This window comes from Bemisia tabaci, chromosome 3 (genome assembly GCF_918797505.1).
Source record: "Bemisia tabaci chromosome 3, PGI_BMITA_v3".
Lineage (NCBI taxonomy): Eukaryota > Metazoa > Arthropoda > Insecta > Hemiptera > Aleyrodidae > Bemisia > Bemisia tabaci.
Genome location: NC_092795.1, coordinates 40,246,472 through 40,268,216, shown reverse-complemented (window position 1 = coordinate 40,268,216; position 21,745 = coordinate 40,246,472). Strand labels below are relative to the sequence as shown.

The 21,745-nt window shown below is 36.6% G+C and overlaps 2 protein-coding genes and 1 long non-coding RNA gene across 3 annotated transcripts in view; 1 reads left to right on the top strand and 2 right to left on the bottom strand.

The window, feature by feature from the left end:
* The window catches only part of hd (humpty dumpty), a 9,693-nt gene extending 7,020 nt beyond the window's left edge, over positions 1 to 2,673 (top strand). Inside the window, exons 9-10 of the mRNA XM_019044429.2 lie at positions 502 to 691; positions 1,481 to 2,673. Coding sequence (XP_018899974.2) covers positions 502 to 691; positions 1,481 to 1,713 — 423 coding nt within the window. The 3' untranslated portion in view covers positions 1,714 to 2,673. The remainder of the gene's footprint in view (positions 1 to 501; positions 692 to 1,480) is intronic.
* Positions 1 to 21,745, bottom strand: part of LOC109032353 (uncharacterized) — a 22,478-nt gene extending 733 nt beyond the window's left edge. The window contains exons 1-2 of the long non-coding RNA XR_002008915.2: positions 21,467 to 21,745; positions 290 to 432 (exon numbers count right to left, since the gene is read on the bottom strand). This is a non-coding gene — a long non-coding RNA (uncharacterized lncRNA). The remainder of the gene's footprint in view (positions 1 to 289; positions 433 to 21,466) is intronic.
* On the bottom strand, positions 4,982 to 19,905 carry LOC109032351 (RANBP2-like and GRIP domain-containing protein 5/6). Its single transcript, XM_019044428.2, has 7 exons — positions 19,720 to 19,905; positions 18,302 to 18,527; positions 17,395 to 17,568; positions 15,991 to 16,160; positions 14,393 to 14,671; positions 11,622 to 13,011; positions 4,982 to 11,073 (listed from the first exon to the last, which is right to left on the bottom strand). The coding sequence occupies exons 1-7, from the start codon at positions 19,792 to 19,794 to the stop codon at positions 9,269 to 9,271; spliced, it is 4,119 nt and encodes a 1,372-aa protein (XP_018899973.2). The 5' UTR covers positions 19,795 to 19,905; the 3' UTR covers positions 4,982 to 9,268.

Sequence of the window (21,745 nt, the reverse complement as noted above, 5' to 3'; positions counted from 1 at the left end):
CAGAAAATTAGAATAGAAAGTGTAGAGTGATCTAATATCATTTCTATTAATTTTAAAAACCTGATTCAAGAGCTAAGAAGAAAAGCAAGCAATTTCGACCCTTTGAATTTCAATTGTACTTCTAATAAATGAAAATGGAGTGGTTATTTGGCGGTGTGGTACCACCGAATAACATATTCTACGGCAGTATGGTACTGCCAAATAACATATTCTGTGGCGGTACCGTATTGCCAAATAATGCCATCCAAATAAAAAAGTTGTGCACAAAAGAGTCAAGGAAAATTCTTACCAAAATTACTACCATTTACTCTTCTTCAATGGACGAGTGGACCCTTGTACTCTACCTCTGCTGGAATAGGTGTGGAAGTGAAGAAGCACCTCAAATGTTTCTAACCGTACACACCCCGACAAATTTGTTTAGTCTCCCGCAGTCTGAAAACATATTTGAAAACATGCCCATTAATTCTGATCGAGATTATTTAATTATTTCTCCCTGTTTAGGTTCATGAAAGCAAGCTTCGAACCAAAGATGGAGCGAATTATTACAGTATGGAAATTTGCGGTCCAATCCTACCTCAAATGATACACAATATCTGTGATTTACTGCATGTACCTTTGTCAGAATTTTCTCTGACATTCGCCAACGTCGAATCAACCAAACCATTCTCTTTAGCTCACTCTGCAGTGCAAGGTATGTTCCCTTGATAATTCCTAAATCGTCCCAAAGTAGAGTTTAACTTTAAGCTCCTCTAATTGATATATTTTGCATTCTATTCGTAGATAGGTAGCATAAATGTTTTTAACTTACATCGGCTCTTCAAGAAGTGGTGGGACAAATGCCATAACTTCAAAATTAAGATGTAAAAGTTTTTTCTTGCTGTAGTTTGAAGGATAAGCTCTCTAATGAGACCAAAATCAACCCATTTGGTTGAAAAAAAAAGTTATGAAGGTTCGAACAGCAGGCGTCGAGCTGCCAGCTACAACTGTCGACAAGATTTTTTTCTAACCAAAATTGGTCCCTAAAACTACTGTCTGATGCAATGTTATGCATAGAACAACTTGAAGACCCTGAAAACTACTTTGATGATATTTTACTGTAGTCATCACCGGACTAGGAGACCCAAGGATTCTAAGGGGACTAGTGCTGTCGTTAAATCACACCCTGAAAATCGAGAAAATCTGCCAAATAAGTACTTGGTGCTCGCGCATTTATCACTTACTAAGTGATTTTTTTATGTTTCTAGCAGTGTGTACAAATGTTGTGCAAAATTTTAAAGATTAAAAAATCTTAATCAGCCTTCTTTCCTCTTCCTTCAGCCTATACAATATGACAAGCATCACACAAAGTATTGCATGAAAACTATTCAGGAGTCATCTACAAGTGTGGGAGTAGAAACTGATCATGACATCCTAGCTTATTTCATTTTTGCTCACTCATCAATTGCTCAAATTTTCAATCTGAATGTTATTTTTCTTTCAGAAGAGACAAGCGACTCCTATGAATCACCGAACAAATCATGTCACAGTGAGTCCAACCACAGTGGAATTTCCGTAGGTACGAGACATAACATACCCAGTGTGTTCGGTCAACAAAACCTCAGTGATAGTGGTCTGAGAGCCTCTGTTTTAAAACGTTTTTGTAGCTCCAAGCTGGACGATGTTCAGACCTTTGATAGTCTAAAATTCTCAAATGGAGTCTTTGAATGTTCGTAGAGATTTGTGTTCAGAATTTTCAACTCTAAGATTTTTGGAGAAATGTTTGTTTAGAAAAGCGAAAATCTAAAAATTTTTGATCAATGAAACTCTCTTCTGCTTCTCTAAATATCATCTTGATCAGGTATAAACATCCTCTCAGATTTATTGAAAGTTGTCTACCTTTGAAAGATTTCTCAAGTTCTTCAGGAATTTTCAGTTGTCTTATGATTGTTCAAAATGGAACATGAAAATTAACTGCTACTTTAGGTTCCAGTTTGGAAAAATATCTACATTTTATCGTACTGTTGATTACTGCAGTTTTAAGAATTTGACTATAAATATTCTGCATATCGACGGTGAAACTACCAAACCACATATCTCGTTTGCGGTGTTTAAAAATCTACGCTCGCATTTTATTTTTTTGAAGTAGACCAAATCAATATCATTCCTTGAAATTTTCACAGAATTTTCTCCGCACAAAGAGGAAAAATCACAGAAATTTTCAAGACTGGACGTTAAGTAGTTTTTCATTTAAAAAATGAAGTATGACAGGAAGTCTGCGACGTCGCAAACCGAGATACGTGGTTTGGTAGTTTCACCGTCGATATTTAGTTCCTAACGTTTTTTAAATAATACTTTTTAATGTAGAGATGAAAACTAGTTTAAGCTGCAAAACATGAGATTTTAACTACCAACAAGTTTGTTTCCAAATTAGTAGATGTCAAAGAAGATCCAAAGACCTTATTTCCCTATTCAATAAAAGAGAAAAGATTAAACCACATATGTAATTAGTGTTTTGGTAGATCTTTAAACTTATTTTTGACATTTCTCTTCTTAGAATGGATTTGCTGCCTTTTATCTACATGATATTTTTGGTTTTTGTACTGTAAGTTGGGGGTGACATTCTGTGATAACAAATTGTGAATTAAACAGTGTAAGGGTTTTTGAAATAAAATTGTAATTTTTCCATTATTTTAACATTTGCATTGTGTATTTTTTTGTGTATTTGACTGACATTCTAGCATAACTCATAATCGTTCTTTCACTTTCATTTTTGTTGATGGGGTGTTGTTGGTAGCACTTTTACTCCATATTCTACTTTGAAAAGCATGAATCTCCGTTCGTTTTACTAAAAAGCAAGGGATTAATTTATTTTCTACATGATTTGTCTGAACTCACCAAAGAGCAAAAGGATACAGTCAGTCATAGAACCTGATTTTGAGTTGCAGTTTCTATGCGCGTAAAAAAATATTCCCTCGAGACATATAAATGAAAGCGCCTTGAAATAATGTTTTGGAAAAACTGCTCTTTGAAAAATTTGTATTTTTTTATATCGAGTGAGTTTAAAGTAATTATTTAATCAAATTTTTACTGTGCTCACTGCTTGTGCCTCTCACACCTTTGTATTTCATCCTCTCTAACCAGTTCCTTGTGATCGGAGAGCTTTAGTCACTAAGCTTCCAGAGTTGGTGACTAATACTGCAGTGGCATGGTTTGCTTTGTGATAAATTGATTGATCTGCCATTTAAACCCACAGAAGAGGATCGATAAACAGGATGTTTGCAATGAACACCTTAATAATCTATTCTTTACATAGCTTTAAATGGGAAAATATCGATAATCAATCATTCACGCCTCGCCACTGTAATACTGAAATACTTAAAGAAATATGCAACCGTGTTAAAAAAGGAAAGTCAGTGAATAATGGAGAAAGTTTAACACGTAATGATGGCTCCTAAACTGAATGTAGCTGAAATCCTTATTGTCGCTCTATAACTGACTCAAATTCACGACCAAATCAAGTAAAACCCGCAGAGCTGCAATTCTTTTCACTTCAGTTATCCAGATCTCCATGGTTGATAGACCCAGGTCAGTCCATCAGAGAAGTTAAGTGTGATCATCTTTGCTAAATGGCGGCAGGGCTGTCCACTGTCCATGTTGCCCAAAGATTTTCCCGATTTCTTTTTCCGCTCTGCTGTTCCCGCGATCTGATTACCTTGGTCTTATGCATGGGGGGGGGGGGGGGGGGGCATGCAACAGAGCAGCCCACATCTGGGAAACGTTTGGAGTGTAGTAAAGTAGCAAATCGGAGGAATTTGCCAGATAAGGAAATTTCAAAGAACATCTTGTTAACGAACTGATCTGGGGCTATCAACCTTGCAGAACTCCACCCACCTAAATGTCATACCCTAGATTATTTCCACAATAGAGAAAGAGAATGGGACTGTGAAATTGAGAAATATTAATCTAGCAACTGAAAGGAGTAACAGTGAAATATGACAACAGTAAATGGTTTCTTTCCTCTTTTCCTCCTTTCAACACTTCAATTTAAGTTCCTTTCTTCATACACGATATGTAGAGAGCTTTTTTGCAATTTCATTTCCTGATAATCTGGATGTTTCTGCACGGATATAAAGTTTTATAAAAATTGATCTTGGTTGAAAAGTAGAATTCTAGTGCAAGCTCTGCATGGACCGAGTTTAACAGAGTTTAACAAAGATACACCAATTTACATTTTTGAGAAAAGTAAGTTCATCTAGAATTCATCCAGCCGTAAATCTTTTCCAGTCATTAATTCAAAATCGAAACAAAATATTTAAACTAGAAAACAGTCGTTAAACTTCGTCCATAACATCAATCTTAAATAAAGATAACTAATAACTTAATCAAGGACTAAATGTCAAAAAATACACATTTTTCAGGGCGAACCATGAAAAATTAATATTTGAAAGTCAAAGAGAACAAAAGTGCATCAACTTGGCAACTTACTATGAACGCCCTATTCTCTTTCATTAAACAAGTCTAATCTATTTTAACTTTGTCCTTCACAATGTCTCCGAGTGCTTGTCCTTTGGCACCTTAAAACTTTTTCTCAAAGTAACTTCTTCGCCTGCTGCGCAGTTTTTACGTCTCCTGAACTTTTTACTCTTACCGATTTGGTGTAGTTCCAATCTCACCGACTCATTTCACTTTGCCCCTCCCTCCTCTGTCACCGATAGTACAATCAATAAATAGCAAATTTGATACTTGCGGAGGCAGCACAATCCCTGACTTTCACACATGCCATTCACTGGTGAGCAGCCCAGTGCTGAAAATTGAAAGTTTAGAGGGCAGGATAGTACCTACTGGAATTTTTTAGGTGCTTTTTTGATCTGGCCCAATTTTTCAACAAAATGAAATAACGTCCATGATTCATACGTGCATAGTTTTTTTTATACTGCAGAGTGAGGTAAGACAAAGTTGAAGAGCTAGATTTTGGTTTAAATTGTCAGAAAAGCAAAAAAACTTTCTTGGTTTATCATTTCTTTTATTTTGCTCAACTTTCTAGAAACAACCATCACAAACAGATGAAATTTTGCAAATCCACGACTTGGATTACTTACTGCTACTCTTTAATATTCAGAAAACTTTACAACAATACTAAAAATAATCAATAAACTAGGTAAAAGTGAGACAAAAGACAAACAACACAACAAAAATTTGTCTATAGGTAAGTACATTTGTGGGGGGGGGGGGGGGGGGTGTCAGTTCAGTCCAGAAAAATTAGCATTTAAAGGCTGCACGTAGCCGAGGTAAATTTCGATACCAGTATGCAATAATCTTGTTCAGTGTTTCAAGAGGAAAAGTTGCTCTTAGGTGTCACTGTTTTCACGAACAGGAGGAAAACCTTTTGAAGATTAGGACCGAATACTGTGCAGAAAGGTATGTAGTCTTTTTTAGGTAGGTAGGCACTTGGTCTTTCCTGAGAGCAAAACGGTTCTGCAAGTTCTTAAATGCACATTTCATTCCTTCTAGGAGAGCATTGCTTGTCTTTTTGAAAGCTCTTCATGATTTTTTGGAAGCAGAGCAGTCGACTAAGAACTTGAGAAGGAACTGGGAGAACAAGCCAGGTAACTTGATAAAAGTTTAATGACGCTGGTGATTGAACTTTTAAAATTAAGGCTGCTTTCTGTTCTGAAATAAACTTTGGAAGAAAAAAAAAAACTAGATACAAATACAACAAAACTATACTTTCTAACAAGACCTTAGTGAAACAATACATCAAAGTAACTGATACAAGAAACGCAATAGAAAAATAAAGAATCTTGTTGTTTGTACCTAAATCACAAATATTATAAAATACAGTCTTATGAGTCAATTTAACCCCATAAAAAGCAACTCACACTAACTTAGAAGTTCCAATAATATATCGACGGCCAAGGTGCGAAACTACGTAACTCCGTTTGCAAAGTTGCAGACTTCCTGTCATTCCTTATTTTCTCTTTGAAAAATGTTTTGAAAACTTCCCTGATTTTTCTTCAATAGTAGCAGACTTCTGTACTATAACTCTACATAAACTTTAAGCTGTACAATTGGTGTGTTTCTCTTTAAAAAAATAAAATAGGCGTGGAAACTTTGAAACACTGAAATGGAGATACATGGTTTCGCACCTTGACAGTATTTTGATCTGTAGATATTTCTAATACTGTGACTTTTTCGCCACTTATTTGAAAGAAAACCATCATCAAAGTAAATTGAGTAAAAATAGTTTTTCTACAGTTTGTAAAATTTTTGATATGGACTTTTGAACAAAGTTTTTTTAAAGAAAGCATATATGCAAGAAAAATTACAAAAAAGTCATTAAAAATATATAAAAATAAATCAATTGCATACAACTACTAGAGGATACAAAAATTTAATGAGCACTCCTTTTGAAAAAATACAAGGACAGTTTTGGATGACAATCCTTGTAGAATAGACACGGATTAATAAGAATCTAGAAAAAGGATGCTGTGCTTCTGAAATTAAAGTCATAATTCTCAAAGGAATGGTTAATCTAAGGACAAAGAATAAATACTTGCATATATATGGCCAGGACAAGTCATGGTTTGTATAAAGCTTTGGTGTAATCATATAAATTGTATAAAAATAAAAGGCCTAGTAGAACAATTACAAAGAAACATAAGCTTAAAGCGTCCGTAACTGACCATGTAGCTTCGATTAAAAAAACTTCATAGATATGTGTTATTAAGATATTTTAATTGAAGAAGTGATATATTGGGCCATATTTTCAGAGACAATGGTTATCAGTCTGCATTTAAATCTAATTTAAAGGACACTCCATTGGGAATTTATGAAAAACCAGGTGTTTAGATGCGTAAATGTAATGACTGTCTGGACGAATATATAGGGAAAACAGAGAGAAATATTAATATTAGATTCCACAAGCATTAAAAAACCAAACTTGAATGTATATAAACATGTATCACACACAGATTCTAGACACAGTATTGATAATTTAGATCAAGATGTTACAATTTGTAAAAATTCAACAGATAGATTAATTATGAGTACTTACAAAAAGAAAGCGTTAAATGATGGGATAGATTTCATAAATGTGCTAAAGGGTTTAAAAAACCCAGGGAATGTATTATAGGACTAAATTTTGCAACTTGAAGTAATTATTTAAAATTGATTTTTGTGCAATCAATGTTTATCATTTCTCATCTGGCTTAACTTCTTGTCACTTGTTGATGCGGTAGACATTGGTAGTGTATTCAGCTTATTTTTTACCTTCAAGTCATTGTGCTGATTTGCTTTTAGTTGCACTTCTTGTTTGTTTAATTATTTGTAGTTTCTCTTGTTTAAGTATTCCTATGCCTCTGATTATGCCTTTGAGCGCCAAGAGGTCTACGGCATTTGTAAAAAAAAAAAAAAAAAAAATGCAGCATAATGATAGGAAATTTTTATTTCTTTTAATTTGTGTTAGAGGCTCAAAAAGTTACGATTAAAATTCATACATCAACAAAGGCTAAACAACTAGAGGAAAAGTAAGTTTTTCAACCTCACTTTCTGCTTTATTGAAGAAAATAAAGTATTACGGGGAATAAAGAGATGAAAATGAATGCAGAATTATCAAAATAACAGACATAATTCAGTGTGAGCTGGTATGGCAGAAAAGACGGTGATTCAAATATAGCTCCACATGTCTGTAAAAGCAGGATGAAATAATTTATTTTCCTTGAATATTCGAGGTTAAATTAAAATTTTTTAGTTGAAAAAAAAGAAAAGAAATACAGTTATTCCCTTAACAACGGACTAAGTCAGAATAAAATTGAAATCATGGCTTATCGTAGAATTTTCCTTTTTCAAAAACATTATTTGTGTAAAATTTCCTTGAAAGAAATGCATTCAATCTGAGGACTGCTCGTAAAATGTGTTATAAATTAGTACTGCAAAAGACAACAAATCTGTAGAATATTCAACAGTTTTTCGAAGAAAGATAAATCCATGTGGACAAGAAGATTATTTCAACTCGGTTTTCACTTTAAAATACGGTACAAATAATAATTAAAGGTACAAAAAATGGGCTAATAGAAAAACTAGGAAACATTTAATTATCTACTGAATTTCATTTTTAAATACTGTACCTACAAATAATTATCAAGGGTACGAGAAATGGGCTAATATAAAAACTAGAAAACATTTAATCATCACAGCCGAAGCAACCAGGACACAGAAATTCATTAAGCTTAAAATACAGTAGGTATTAAAAAAAGAAAAAACACATTAAAACGACAACAACACTTTACTTCTAGGATTGGGCCTTCCTTTAAGAGGCTACCCAGCCAGCACCATTGAGAGGTTGAGAGTTCTGGAACGAAAAATGGAAAAAAATAGTTGGATGTATTGATTACCGGTTAAAGCTGTTCAAATGTTCTTTGGTAATTCTTTGAGTTTAGAGTGATACGTAACGATTTTACCTTTATTCAATGCTTAGTAAAATTTCAGAGAGCTTATTTTGTTGAAATTCAAACTCTCTTGCTTTAACTTTGCTGTAATTGGTTTTATGGGTTCTCTTTTCTGCATCCCTTACTTAGTTGCATTTCTTTATTTTTCCGTTACTTAAAGAATTGTTTATTTGTTTTTTTTTCAGGCCAAGAAATTCTCTGTTCCCATTGAAGACGCAAAAAAGATGATAAATATCAAACCACCAGAGAGTTCTTCCGAAGAGCCCGATCAAAATTCAGATTATGAAGTGATTCGCTGTCTTATGGTTTAATTTATCTGTGCAGTGGTGTGAGATGGTCAACACTGACCATCTCAGATAAACCTCGTAGGTAAAACAGTTACGCATCACTCTAAACGTAAAGATTTACCAAAGAACATTTGATCAGCTTTAACCAGAATGAGCCTAAATAAAATTAGTATTGCCTAATTTTCTCTCATGTTTAATTTTTTTAGGAGAATACTCAACAAAATATTGCCTTGAACCTTTCTGTAAATTTTCCTTAGATTATGCTGGTACACACAAATTTTCAAGGTGGAACGTTGCTTAATTTTTCGTTGGAATATAGAGTATGAGAGGAAATCAGGCAATATCTGATGTAGTTAAGTTCATTCCAGTTAAATCTGTTATTTTACCGCTTTAATCTAAATTGCAATCGAAAATTTCATTTTGTTCGAACTTTTCCAAGATCTGAATATTCTCTCACTTGTTGCAGCCTGTGTTACCCCTACCAGATGAAATCATTCCGACAACTGGTGAGGAAGATGAAGATGTCACTTACTGTCACAAGTCCAAATTAATCCGTTACAGAGATGGAGAGTGGAGATAATGTGGAACAGGGGACTTTGCTAGGGACAATGCTACTACGGGCTGGAACTCAGCGGTTGGCACTAACTCCTCTGCACTATCACCTGCAGGACTCCCATTCGAGTTTTTAATTGATGCTGCAGAATCAAACAACTTTGAGCCTTGTCCATCAAAGCCTTTGAATGAGTCAGACTTCTTGGAGTTTAGTTCACAATTTTTTGAAAGCTTGGCGAACTCAAGCGAGAATCTGTCGCTCAGAGGCGAGCTTTCAAATGAGTTAAAAGACAAATTTGTTGGCTTTGTAGATGGGTCTACAGACTTTAGTAGAGTTTCTTTTAAAAGTGACTTTGGAGTATTGTCTGGTTTAGATAGGATTGGAGTTGCAGACTTCGTTGTGCCTGCTAATTCTGTAGAAGAATAGGCCGCAGATGCCGAAATTGATGGATTTGAATTAGCAGCTGAAGATGGTTTTGTTAAAAGATTAAACAGTGATTCTGAAACTTTTTGTGCACTTGCTGCAGTTAGAACACCATTTGCTGGTGCTAATTTGACTGGAGTGCTTTCTCCTTGGGGTGTTGCTACTCCATTAAAGAAAGATGCATCCGATGGTAGAGGCGATTTGATGCTACTTGGAGAGTTACTGGATGAAACGGTGCTTGATGAAGATAAAACTGACTTGGACAAAATAGATGGTGACATATCTTGACTCAGTGTTGAACCAATTACCTTCTGAGTGCTTGGCTTGAGAGGTGGCACTAATCCAGAGGTTCCTGTTGGCTGTGCAGTCTGTGAGGATTGAAACGGGACAGATGTTGCCGAGGTTGTCATAAAGCTTGGCTTGAAAGTTGATTGTGACTGACTCTGAGACACAGAAGGACCTAAGATTGATAGAGTGCTAGGACTGGAACTTAAAAGCGGCTGATTCTGAGAGGTTACAACAGATGTCAGAGCACTAGGCTTAAAAAGCGGCTGCTTAGAAGAAACTGGCTGTTCGTTGCAGCTTGAAGATGAATTGTTCGGTAGCACATGATTTCCAACAGGGAAAGTATTCGTCTTGACAATATGTCCAGTTTCAGGTGGCTGTTGACCACAGCTAGTGGAAGATAACTTGGGGGCAGGCATTGGAGACCCACTGATGGTGACAGAATCAGGCCTGGATATTTGAGGATTAGTTGATTCACCGCTGCTTTGAGTGTAAGAATTCGCGATAGAATAGGATGGAATTACACCGGAAGTTCCTGGCAGTAGGTGGGACAGGCTAGAATTTGGAAGTTGGGAAACATTCAAATTAGGCTGTGGAGGAACAAGAACTGGAGGCATCATGCCTGGCGGTATAAATGATGGCATTCCAGGGGGGAGAAAATGAGGCATCAATGGTGGTACTACCTGAGGGTAGAAGCTTGGTGCCTGCAAGAACTGGGGGAGTAACAAATTTGCTAACTGAGTCTGGAAAAGAGGGTTAGAATTAGAGCAAATATGCATCAAGGTTCTTTGCAACTTTTGATCAGTTTTTTTTGTGTTCTTCACAAGTAAGGTCACTTCCTGCTCTATTTTTTCAACTCTTTTGGACAGTTGTTCCAAAAAATTGAACATTTTTGTCTGCGTGGCGATCAAATCTTTGAGGTTAGGTGCTTTTGAATGAGCATCGGAGGAGCGTTGTGGCGTGAAGTTTCCAGATTTTAACCGGAAATCCAAATCATGTGAGGTTGAGTTGAAGGAGGATCTAGGCTGGTATAAGCTGGAGTCTAACTCAATGTTTGAATCGACTGTAGAGGGTAAGCTTTCTGTCTCATCTTCATTCTCTGAAACAGAAAAAAAGGGAAATTAAAATAAAAATTACAACAATAAGAAAACTCTGAAAAGATAAGACGTTCAACATTTCTATTTGACACTAATAATAATTCGTGAAATAGCTCAATATCACTGGTTTAATAATTAAAGATGTTAACTGATTTGCTGAGCTACTAATGTAAAAAAAGAGCTACAAAACCAAGTTGCTGCTTCTGGACTTTGCAAAGTAGTGAGAAACACACCAAGATTTGGCAAATAGCAGTGGAGTCTACCAAGTGCCTACCCAAAAATTATAGTTATCTGGGCTCATATGTAGTAATAAGCAACAGTTGAGCATGCAAATACCAAGTTCTATTCTCTTCTTAACATTTTAGGGCAGAAATTAGTGTAGGCCACACTAAAATGAATATACGTATACACATTTTACGAAAAACAAGTGCATCACTTCTTTGTAAAATTTATACCTTTAAAAAATAAAAATACACAGTTTAGTAAAATAAAGGATACTAGTTAGTCATTTTTACTAATAAATTTGAAGGGAAAAAAAATAGGAACTTACTGGAATCTCGATCATAGCGCACCAATCGGCCTTCTATTTCCTCCAGAAGTGAACCAAGTTCAGAGCGCAATGGATGATTGATTTGATCTCCCAATCGCTCTTCTGCCTTACAAAGTGCCTCCTTTGCTTTCATGAGCCATGTATTATGCTTGGCATGCATCTCAGCTGTAATTTCATCACACTCTTGATTACGGATCTCGTTCAGTGCAAGTCGTTTATAGATCAGGGCCTCATGTAATGCGGCCTCTGCGCTGCTCAATGACTTGAACCCTTCTAATGCTTCCTGGTAATTTTCACTGCGCATTTTCTTGTACGCCACAAAGAATCGTCCTTCTTCCAAGAACACAGGGATCTCATTTCTTTTCACAGGCGAGAACTTGTGCGGAAAAAATGCATTGGCACTTTGGTAGACGTCTTGCACTTGAGCTAGTTCTAACTTTCGAATGATATTACTCCAAAACAAGAAAGCACGCTTCTCAACGGCTGAGGTGTACAGTGCATCTTGCTGCTTTGCGGCACTGCGTGCTTGCGCTTCAAATGTTCGTGCAACAAGGATTAACAATCTCAAATCCAGCCCATGCTGCCCGATTAATCGCACTGTCTCTACACCTTTAATAAGTATAGATTTTGAATCGATGGAATCGCCAAGCTCACCTTTCCGACTCTTCTGAACTGCTGCCCAAAACTGAAGCTGTTTGTCTGTTGCTAGAGATGGTATGACATCCGAAAGAAGACTTTCATGCCATGCAGCTTTGGATTCAACTAATGAAAGATACGATGAGAAGACCGACAAATAAAGAAAACTGTCAGCATCAAGCTTGCTCAAAGATTCCACGGAGACAAGATTGAGATTTTGAGATGAAAGGGGCAGAGATGGAAAATTCTGGCACTTGAAAATTTTTGGCAAAACTAAATTACCAGGTGACACATTTAGAAACAGAGTTTGAACCCCCAGCCACACAAGGTCATGATAGGAATGTGCGCTACGCCTTTCATAAGCAAACAGGTTTGATTCTGTTACAACTTCAGAGAGACTCAGTAGCCGTTGCGGTAGTTTCTCAAAAACACTAGACCGGAGCCAGCAAGATGATAGCCCAGCTTCTCCCTGTGGGAAAATTTTTGAAAATATCCGGCTTCGGGTCTCATTGGAATATCCATTGCTGATGCTGGTAATTATTTTGTCTTCTGCTGCACCCTTGAACCAATTTCTGAGAGTTAAGTTCGCTTGAATCAGGCGAAAGGTAGCATCATCTACAATGTATCTCATTTTGGCTCGATATTTTGAGTCAAGAGAGGATAGATGAGGTGATTCTAAGTCAAAAGGTGAGGCCTGAGCTAGTAATAGGCTTGGGGCCACAAGTTCCTTGGCGTCTTTTTCTGATGCTTCTTCCTGCAACACAGGGTTCATATTAAAAACATTCTTGAGAAGTCCTGATTATTTATAACCATCCATGGGAAAAAAGACAAAATTCCAAAACAATTGAAATGAGTACCTATGATTGAAAAGATATGTATTTTTTTTTCTTTCTTTCTTTCTTTCTTTCGAATTTTCAAACCTGACATCAATTTTGACACTTTCATTGTCGCAGCTCAAAAAATAAGTTGTGAAAAAAAGCTGCGAATCTAAAGTTTCAATTTTTTCCTCTACTAGCGCAAGAATCATTCCTTAAATATTCTTTGAAGAGTGTCTACAAACATAGAGGAAAAAAGTCAGTCATAAGCGTTTTCGCTGGTTTCTATGTTTTAATGAGATTTGGATTTCAACACTCACAAACAGGAAATTCTCACCTTTATTTTACTTTTGAGTACGAACATGTTGTGTTTAGAATTTCAGTGACTTTTTCCATTAGCATCAAAAATTCTGGTACATTTGCTTTCAAAAAGTTGAGGAACATATGAAGTACTTATTTTGAAAAGGTGCCTACCTACCCAGAAATATAAAATATTTCAGGAGACAAGAACAACTACGCAAGGAGGCCAACAAAGAATTACCTCTCCATCAATGATGACTCAATTTTGAAAAAATCTGACTGGGCGCCTTTCCAAAAAAAAAAGGCTTCACAGGTAATCCCTTCAATGGGCCTGTTGCAAACTTTTGCTAGAGCAAAAATAAGAGTTGTTTCCTATAGATAATGTCTCAAAAATCACGATGAGCGCATCGGCAAAGTCTGAAATGCACTCATAACTTCACAATCTGCGTAAGAAATTTGCGTTTTTTTGAGCTTCCCGCTTCAAAAACGATACTACGGCACAGGTGAACATTTTGTTAGGAGAGTCGCTCCATCGTCAGCAATATTCATCATGACCGACGCTTGCGCAGTTCCGCGCGTAATTCGAGGAGAGTTCAAGGTCAATCAAGGCGGGTGAGGAAAATATGAACGTAAACACGCCGATTGTTATCTGGTCTAATCCTGTTCAGGTGTTAGCTCGTCCCATCACAGGTGTTTTGGCGGATTGTCGTCGGCCATGATGAGTGTTGCCGACAATGGAACGACTCCTCTAACAAAATGTTCACCTGTGCCGTAGTATCGTTTGTGAAGCAGAGAGCTCAGAAAACCGCAAAGTTCTTACGCAGATTGTGAAGTTATGGGTGCATTTCAGACTTTACCGATGCGCTCATCGTGATTTTTGAGGCATTATCTATATGAAACAACTCTTATTTTTGCTCTAGCAAAAGTTTGCAACAGGCCCATTGGGTGAGAGGTCAAGTATTCAGTAAAAGGAGGTTTTACTTATGTGTGAATACATAAACCAAAGTTCAAGATACTTACTTTTATGAGCTTTTTTAAAGTTAGCACAGCTATATGAAAGGACAACTGCGCCTGATAATGCCTTTGGATGTCTTTATCAACTGGACCTCTCAAACTGGACACTGAGCAGAGTTTTGACAACAACTGATCAAAAGACTGCAAGACAGATAAAGCTTCATCAAGCAATCCATCATTTTTGAAACGGTGCAAGATGGACAGATGATTATCACTTGCTGAAACAGCCTCTAGCAAAAAATCTCCTGTATTCACCTGATCCGATGAGGTGTCTTGAAGACAAAGCTGAAATATAAGCCCAAAACAATAAAAGAAAAACACTCAAATAGACAAATTAAATCTAGTTTGATTCGTCTTCCCTTGCTGCAAGAAAAAATTAATACTGTGTCTCTCTTTCTTTTAAAGTCACAAGAATTTGTCTTCCGCCTTATTCATGAAGGTTGCCAAAGGACGCAGGGGAAGATGGGGTTACCTGGATTGCGGGGTTCCCCAAACCTCTTGTGGGAATTCTATTGGAAATCTTTCAGATATCATTTGTGAGCAAACTAGATGCCTTCCCTTAACTTATTTTAATGCATTTGTGTTTTCATTGCCTACCTATTTCGTGTTTGCCTCACAATATTTGGGAACCCAACTCAAATTGGGTCTGACTGAACCATCCATGAAAGAACAAACCTAAGGTCGGTAAAAAAATTTTCCACAAAAAAATGAATTAAGGTAAGTTAAGTTAGTTTGGAAAAAAAAACAATGCATGAAACAGCATTTAGGTTCATGTGGACCAGGAAAATGACGATAAAAAAAAATACTGGTTCACATAGCCCCATTAAAAGTAAATATGCTTGAAACTAAATGGGTGTTTAAATTCAAATCTGGTAATTGAAACCCAATTTCATAGATAAGATAATTTATGTAAAGCTTCTTTTTATAAAGTTTGAATGATTTCTTCAAGAAGAATCAACTAAATTTCCGACAGTCCTAAGGGTGGTTTAGACAGCCCCGAGATTAGGCTTTCCGAAAAATCGAACTTTTTACAGAAAGAAAATTCTACAGCCAAAAGAGATGCTGCTGCCTCTGTTGCGGGTAGATAAATGTAGCTGAGGATACTCTTCACTGAAGAAAATAACTAAAGTTGATATTGTATGATTCTGTAGCTTGCAGCTGGCTCAAGAAAAGTGGTTCACCGAGACCCACCTTCTCCTCGTAGGCAAGAAGTTAGCAGTGTTCTTTGGATAACAGCCTATATGTTCCGGATTATTGTAAGACCCATGAATTAACCGACGGGGGTCCTTTGTGTTACTTGGAGAGGAAAGTCTTGGTGCATTCTATTTTTTTCTGGTGTCACAGGATGACTGTTCGGTACCCTCTCATTTAGTAACTAAGCAACCACTTCTTAACACACTGACACAGGGTTTAGGGAGACACTTCAGTTTTTCATTTATTTTAAAAAAAAATATGGCTGAAACAATGGTGCAGAAGATTCCTTTTTTATGACCCAAAGAATTCCATTTTTTTCCCCGGATATATTTTTGAGCCTCCCTTCCCCACGTTTTATTTCACATCCTACCTTCATAGGAGATGAGAACTATTCAATCAATCTTACATACCTTATAGACTTTTCTAAGACACCTGTGCCATTCCAAACTTTGATGAAGGGCTGGATTTCCTTGGTACTCAATTATTTTCTTGTGAGCTGCAGCGAATTGTTTGGAGCTCACGTATAAATTCAGTAAGTTAATGAGGAGAATCTCATCATTTGGATTGGATCTTAATTCCGCTGGAAAATAGTATAGAAAATTAATACTTTGAAATTTTACATAAGGAAATAGTTGAGCCTCACAAACTATCAAATCTATGCTCTTTTTATTCTTTATTTTTCGTACACTTCTCATAGTGGGCACAGTGATTTCAAGCCTGAGAAAATTAAAGAATATTGAAACTGAGAGGAATATTGAACTGAGATGGACTTCAATCATTTTTCTTAAATTGTTAAAGAAATGGAAATTATGTTATTGAGACAAGACAAAAGTCTTCACATGACAGCTTTTCATCAGATTCTTATGTACGCTATTACTCTGAATTATAATGGAGGGCAACTTAGAATTTCTTCTCTTATCTCTAATGAAGGGGTAGGTGCAAGAAGGCCTTCAGCCTGAAAAGTGCATATTAAGATTGGAGCTCCTAAAGTTTTGATTTGATTTTTTGTTCTCGTAAACAATGGCCATAATTAGATCACAAAATACAGAAATTGCAGCTGTCATTAAGTTTAAATTTCAACAATTAAAACTTGCTACTTTGAGAAAAGTTTCTTGAAATTGAAGGAACAAAAAGCTGAGTTAAAGGTTTCTTTGCATAGAGGGACACTTTCAAACTGAGAGCGCCCATTTCAAAACATTATTTAAAAAATCATGACTATCATCATGACTAAATCATTGAAAGACTGTCCAACACTAGTCTACAAATTGAAATTGACAAGGGAAGTAAATTTTTAAAAAAGAATTACTACCTCCCGAGGAGTAAGGAAATGTCAAATGGGTACCATTAAGTAGTAGTCTGCTACAAAGGGTAATCTGGCTGAGTCCCAAAAATCACCCATTTTGCTCTATTAAATCAATGTACCTTGCTGAATTGTTAACAAAAACAGAACGATACCATTTTTAACTCATTTTCTTCAGGGTGTGAGGAATTAGTAAAGTTGCTACCTATAAGAAGACAGAGCCAGAAGGGTTTCCTTGCAATTTCCTCCACAAATAATATAATAATACTGAAGTTTTTTTTGGCGGTCAATTCACTAACTTTCCTTTGAACCTAACTTTCATCTATGTACCAAAATTATTACGTTTACAGTTTGGTATGACACAATTGCTGATTGAGATACCACTGCAATTCTTCTGATTTAATCACTCATAAATTCTTGGAATTCTAACTTACGCTTTACCTCAAATACAGAGTTCAAAAATAAATAAATAAATAAATAAATAAATAAATAGATAAATAAAACTCAGACATACACAGGTAGAAGTTTTCTACAGCTTTGGGATCCTTATTTTCAGCAATAACAATTTTTTGTCTGAGATTGGTGATAACTGCATTGTTGGGAAATAATTCACTGCCCTTCTCATACCAGTGACGAGCCGAGTTGATGCCAACATCTGCTAAATTCATACTGCTGATCAACTCACAGACTGAAATTACAAATAAAAAATTAGCATGAGACAGAAAAAATACACTAGTTGTTATTTTTCTAAGAGAAAGAAAAAAATCTTCCAGTTAATTCTTTTGTAAAATTATATTGTTCAAGCATCAAGAGATCATATCTTTCAGGTGAATTTTAAGATAGCAAAGATTCATGGCATTATCTTGCAAAAACTGCACTGAAAAGTACAATAAGTTTGGCAAAATCACGTAAGTTGCACTGCCCATGCAGAGGAACATGAGAATTAATGAGAGCATTAGCACAAACCTTCTTCAGCAGCGACATAAACCCTAATGACAAGTTGAGCGTAGTTGAAAGTCCTCAGTATGCATAGAACACCAGTTGTAGTGATAGATCAGTATGCATCACCATTACAGCTAGTGTGCTCAGAGTAGCTAAAACTTGACTGATCAAAGTAAGCTACAATGACTGACAGACGACTGGCCAAGCAGAAATAGCTGAAGTTCTGCTATTGAAGTAAGGCACTTAGCCCTCGAGTTAGGTTGAAAAAGCTTCCTCAATTAATCGTAACCAAAATGAATGGCTTGACCAGAAAGTAAGCACAAAAAGACTTTTGCGAATACATCTTGTAATATATCTCAATTCATCACAACAGCTTTCCGCTTTCTTACATATTCTTGGGGAAGCAATCCTATGATTGATTAACCAATCTGAAAATAGATGGGAAATAAAATTTATTCTCTTCAAGAATCCATACTTACTGAGTAATACAAGTGCTGGTTGAGGTGGTTCTAGTTCTAATGAACGTTTGTAAGACGCAATTGCTTTTTCTGGTTTTCCCAACTGTTGAAAACATTTGCCAATCAACTTGTAAGTCTCAGGTGAGTTCTCATTGACAGATAGGAAAGCTTGGAAGTGGCGAACAGCAATATCATAGGCCTTGACTGACAGATATAGTTTTCCAATGACAAGAGATTTCAATTTTTTCTACAAAAGAAAAGAAAAGCACATTGTTAAAAATCCTGTAAGTAGCAACAGCAGAATAATTGAATGGATTTGACGATTGAAATGTATTCCCAGAATTATACATCATGATCTAGTCTGAAAATTGTTACCTCACCTCCTGGGAATTATTGAATGACTACTTACCTATATATTTTCTAATATGCACTAAATTTCTAGAAGGCTAAATCATCCAGAAATGACTGACTGCATCAAAGCAACGACTGCAAATGCATTTTGAACAAGTTGCAGTGAATGAAGATAGTACCTTGATTGAGTTCTGACTTACCTCATAAGTACCATACCAAACTCACACCGAAGTTAATTCTTTTAATTTAGACTTATGTCGAAATTTTTAACTAATAGGCTGGATAAGACAGTGATAACTTCAGTGGATTTTCAGGGCTGTTTCATTATAACCACACATTAAGAGTGTAACAACACACTAAAATAGATTTGCACAGGTGGACATTTAATTGGCCGTGGGTGTAGAGTATTGTCAACCCCAAAAAGTTAGCCAACTTTTTAATCGAGGCAGAAGATTGGCCGCCTTGATACTTGGATTGACTTTTTAAGACAATAGACTTCTATTAGACATAAGCACACTTAAAATAGGTCCAATCTACTAAGTACGTGGGCGTGGGCTGGCAACAAGTTTCTGCAAGAGCGTTAGATTCAGTTTTAGAATACCTGCTGCTGATTTCAAAAGGTTAAATGAAATTCCTCTAGTTTTGGTGCGGCTATGTTTAACTTTTCAAATTGGCGGCAATGACCATCACATCTGCAGTGTTCAACACACCATAAGAGGTGGGTTCAAAAAAATGGATTAGGGCAAACATTTAGAGTGAGTCATCCGACTTTCAAAAGCAACCCCTGATTATTTCTACCAAGGGTTAGATAATGCTTATTAGTTTTGGAGACTGAACTAAATCCGTGCGCAATTAGAGACATGCGATGACTGACAATGAATGATGTACATTTGTCAAGCGGCGATTATTGACAGGATAAATCCTCTATGCAGTGAGATCGTTTGTTACTTTTTGTTGGATTGGACTTATATACTTGCGATAAATTAAAATAAAAGACTTTACTACTGAATCATTTCACAGTAGATTTGTAACAGAGATGTTAAGTTAAAGAATACCTCCTGCAAAGGTAAGATAAATATGTTACTTACATCGTGATCTGAAAGGCATTTACGAAAAACATCTTCTGCATATCGATCCACATCGACTTTCGTTTTAGGAGACATATTCTTGCACTAAAATTCTGACATTTGAACAAAAAAAAATTAACAATAAAACCGAAAACAGAAAAATTTCGAAAATTTGCAAAATTTTGAACTAAATCGGAGAAATTGAAATTGAGGTTAGACAGTCCACATGGTTGCAAAACGTCACACACACCAAAAAAACACCATTCACCACTGCCTTGAGTTGGCGCGTTTCCTATACCGCGAAATATGATTTTGCGCCCCGGAGCTACTGTTGCGATTTCCTTATTAACTTAGGAATGGCTGAACGTTTTTTTTGGGGGGGAGGTCTGTGATTATTATTTCCCATAGGAGAGCATCCAGAATTAACATTTCTGCTACATCTACCTCCGGCTTTTCCCCCAAGTCCGGTTTTCACTTTCTATTTCCGATCTTCACTTTGGACTTCCAACTTCAGGAATTAGCGAGTTGACTGTTGCTCCTTGAGTAAAAGTTTGCGAGAAGCCCGATTGTGCCACTGATTTTCTCTGAAATTATCTCCCAAGCTCAAAAAAAGCTCTCAAGTTGAGGCCAATATGGAGGGGATATCCCATCACGCTATCCTGAGAGTCCACCCGTCCACCTCTACGTCAAGACTAACTCTCCATGCAAAGATTGGGAGCAAATACATTAGCAGGGTTGCAGTGTTTTCAGTTTTAGAGCCTCCAAATAAAGTGGCAGCCCTGTTAATGTGTTTGCTCCCTATCATTGCATGGAGACTTTGTTTTGATGAAGAGGTGGACTCTCAGAATAGCGTGGGATAACCCCTCCATTTTGGCCTCAACTGGAAAGATTTTTTTGAGCTTGGGAATTAATTTCAGAGAAAACAAGTGGCTACATCGTGTTTCTCGCGAACTTTTACATAAGAATCAATAGTCAAATCGCAAATTCCTTACACTTGCAACATCTTCATTGTGGGCAAGTTCATAGCACGCTGCAGCAAGGCGTGCTGCCAGTTCGAAACGCGCACTGACACCTACAAACCTAAAGGGATACTTCAAGCAGTGCGCAATGCGTGTGCAGCAATGCGCAAATTCCTCACACATGCAAACATCTCCATTCCAGTTTTCACTCTCCACTTCCGATTTTTACAATCCACTTCGGGTTTACTTCTTATTTCCTGTTTTTACTTCCCTTTCCTGGTTTTCACTAGAGTACCTTTATAGACAGTTTTCACTTACCACTTCCGGTTTTCTCCTTCAACTTCCGGTTCCCTTACCCCATTTCCAGTTTTCGCTTCCTTTTCCCGGTTTACTTTCTCTTCCGGGTTTTCACTTCCTATTTCTGGTTTTTCTTCCTGTTTCTGGTTTTCACCTCCTACTTCCGGGTTTCACTCCTCGTCCCTGGTTTTTACTTTCCTTATCCGGTTTTCGATTTTCTTTTAAGAGTTTCATTATTCCTTATTTCTGGTTTTCCTATTTCTGATTCGCCTGTTTAAACAGTCCAATTGAATTTACATGTTATTGCTGTGCCCATCCAAAATTCCCATGGTTTGCCCACCTCCCTCCCATGTAGATCCTCTACCTCCATTTTCTCTCCTCTGGCATCGGAGGCCCCTTTTTTCTCCGCTTGGAAGTCACTATCTTAAAACTGCAGCCTCCATAATATAACCATTCCCCTAAATCCAATCCCGTTTCAAAACCCCGCGGAAAAAAATTCGAGAATCACATACGTGTTTGAAGTTGCGAAATCACATAGATCCTTTATGGCGGAAAGAAAGTTCAAACTGACTTATTGATGCTTAAAAATGGACGTTTGGGATCGAATTTTTCACAGAATATGAAGTAAGACTAGGTAGTTTAACTTGAAATAATCAATATATCACTTTTTTCAAAAACTGCACTCATCTTGCGTCATGTCCTCCAAGCCCCTCAATGTAGAAGAAACTCTTTAAGTGCTTCCTAAAAAAATACGACGGGATGCTTGAGTGCCGAGACATATCATTTTTATT

What these genes read in the sequence shown, in the direction of transcription:
- LOC109032351 (XM_019044428.2), bottom strand. Translation starts at nt 19,794, where the DNA reads ATGTCTCCTAAAACGAAAGTCGATGTGGATCGATATGCAGAAGATGTT. An exon ending in GTCTTAGAAAAGTCTATAAG is followed by an intron (nt 14,672 to 15,990) that starts GTATGTAAGATT and finishes CTTATATTTCAG; the next exon opens with CTTTGTCTTCAAGACACCTC. An exon ending in CTTTAAAAAAGCTCATAAAA is followed by an intron (nt 13,012 to 14,392) that starts GTAAGTATCTTG and finishes CCTGTGTTGCAG; the next exon opens with GAAGAAGCATCAGAAAAAGA.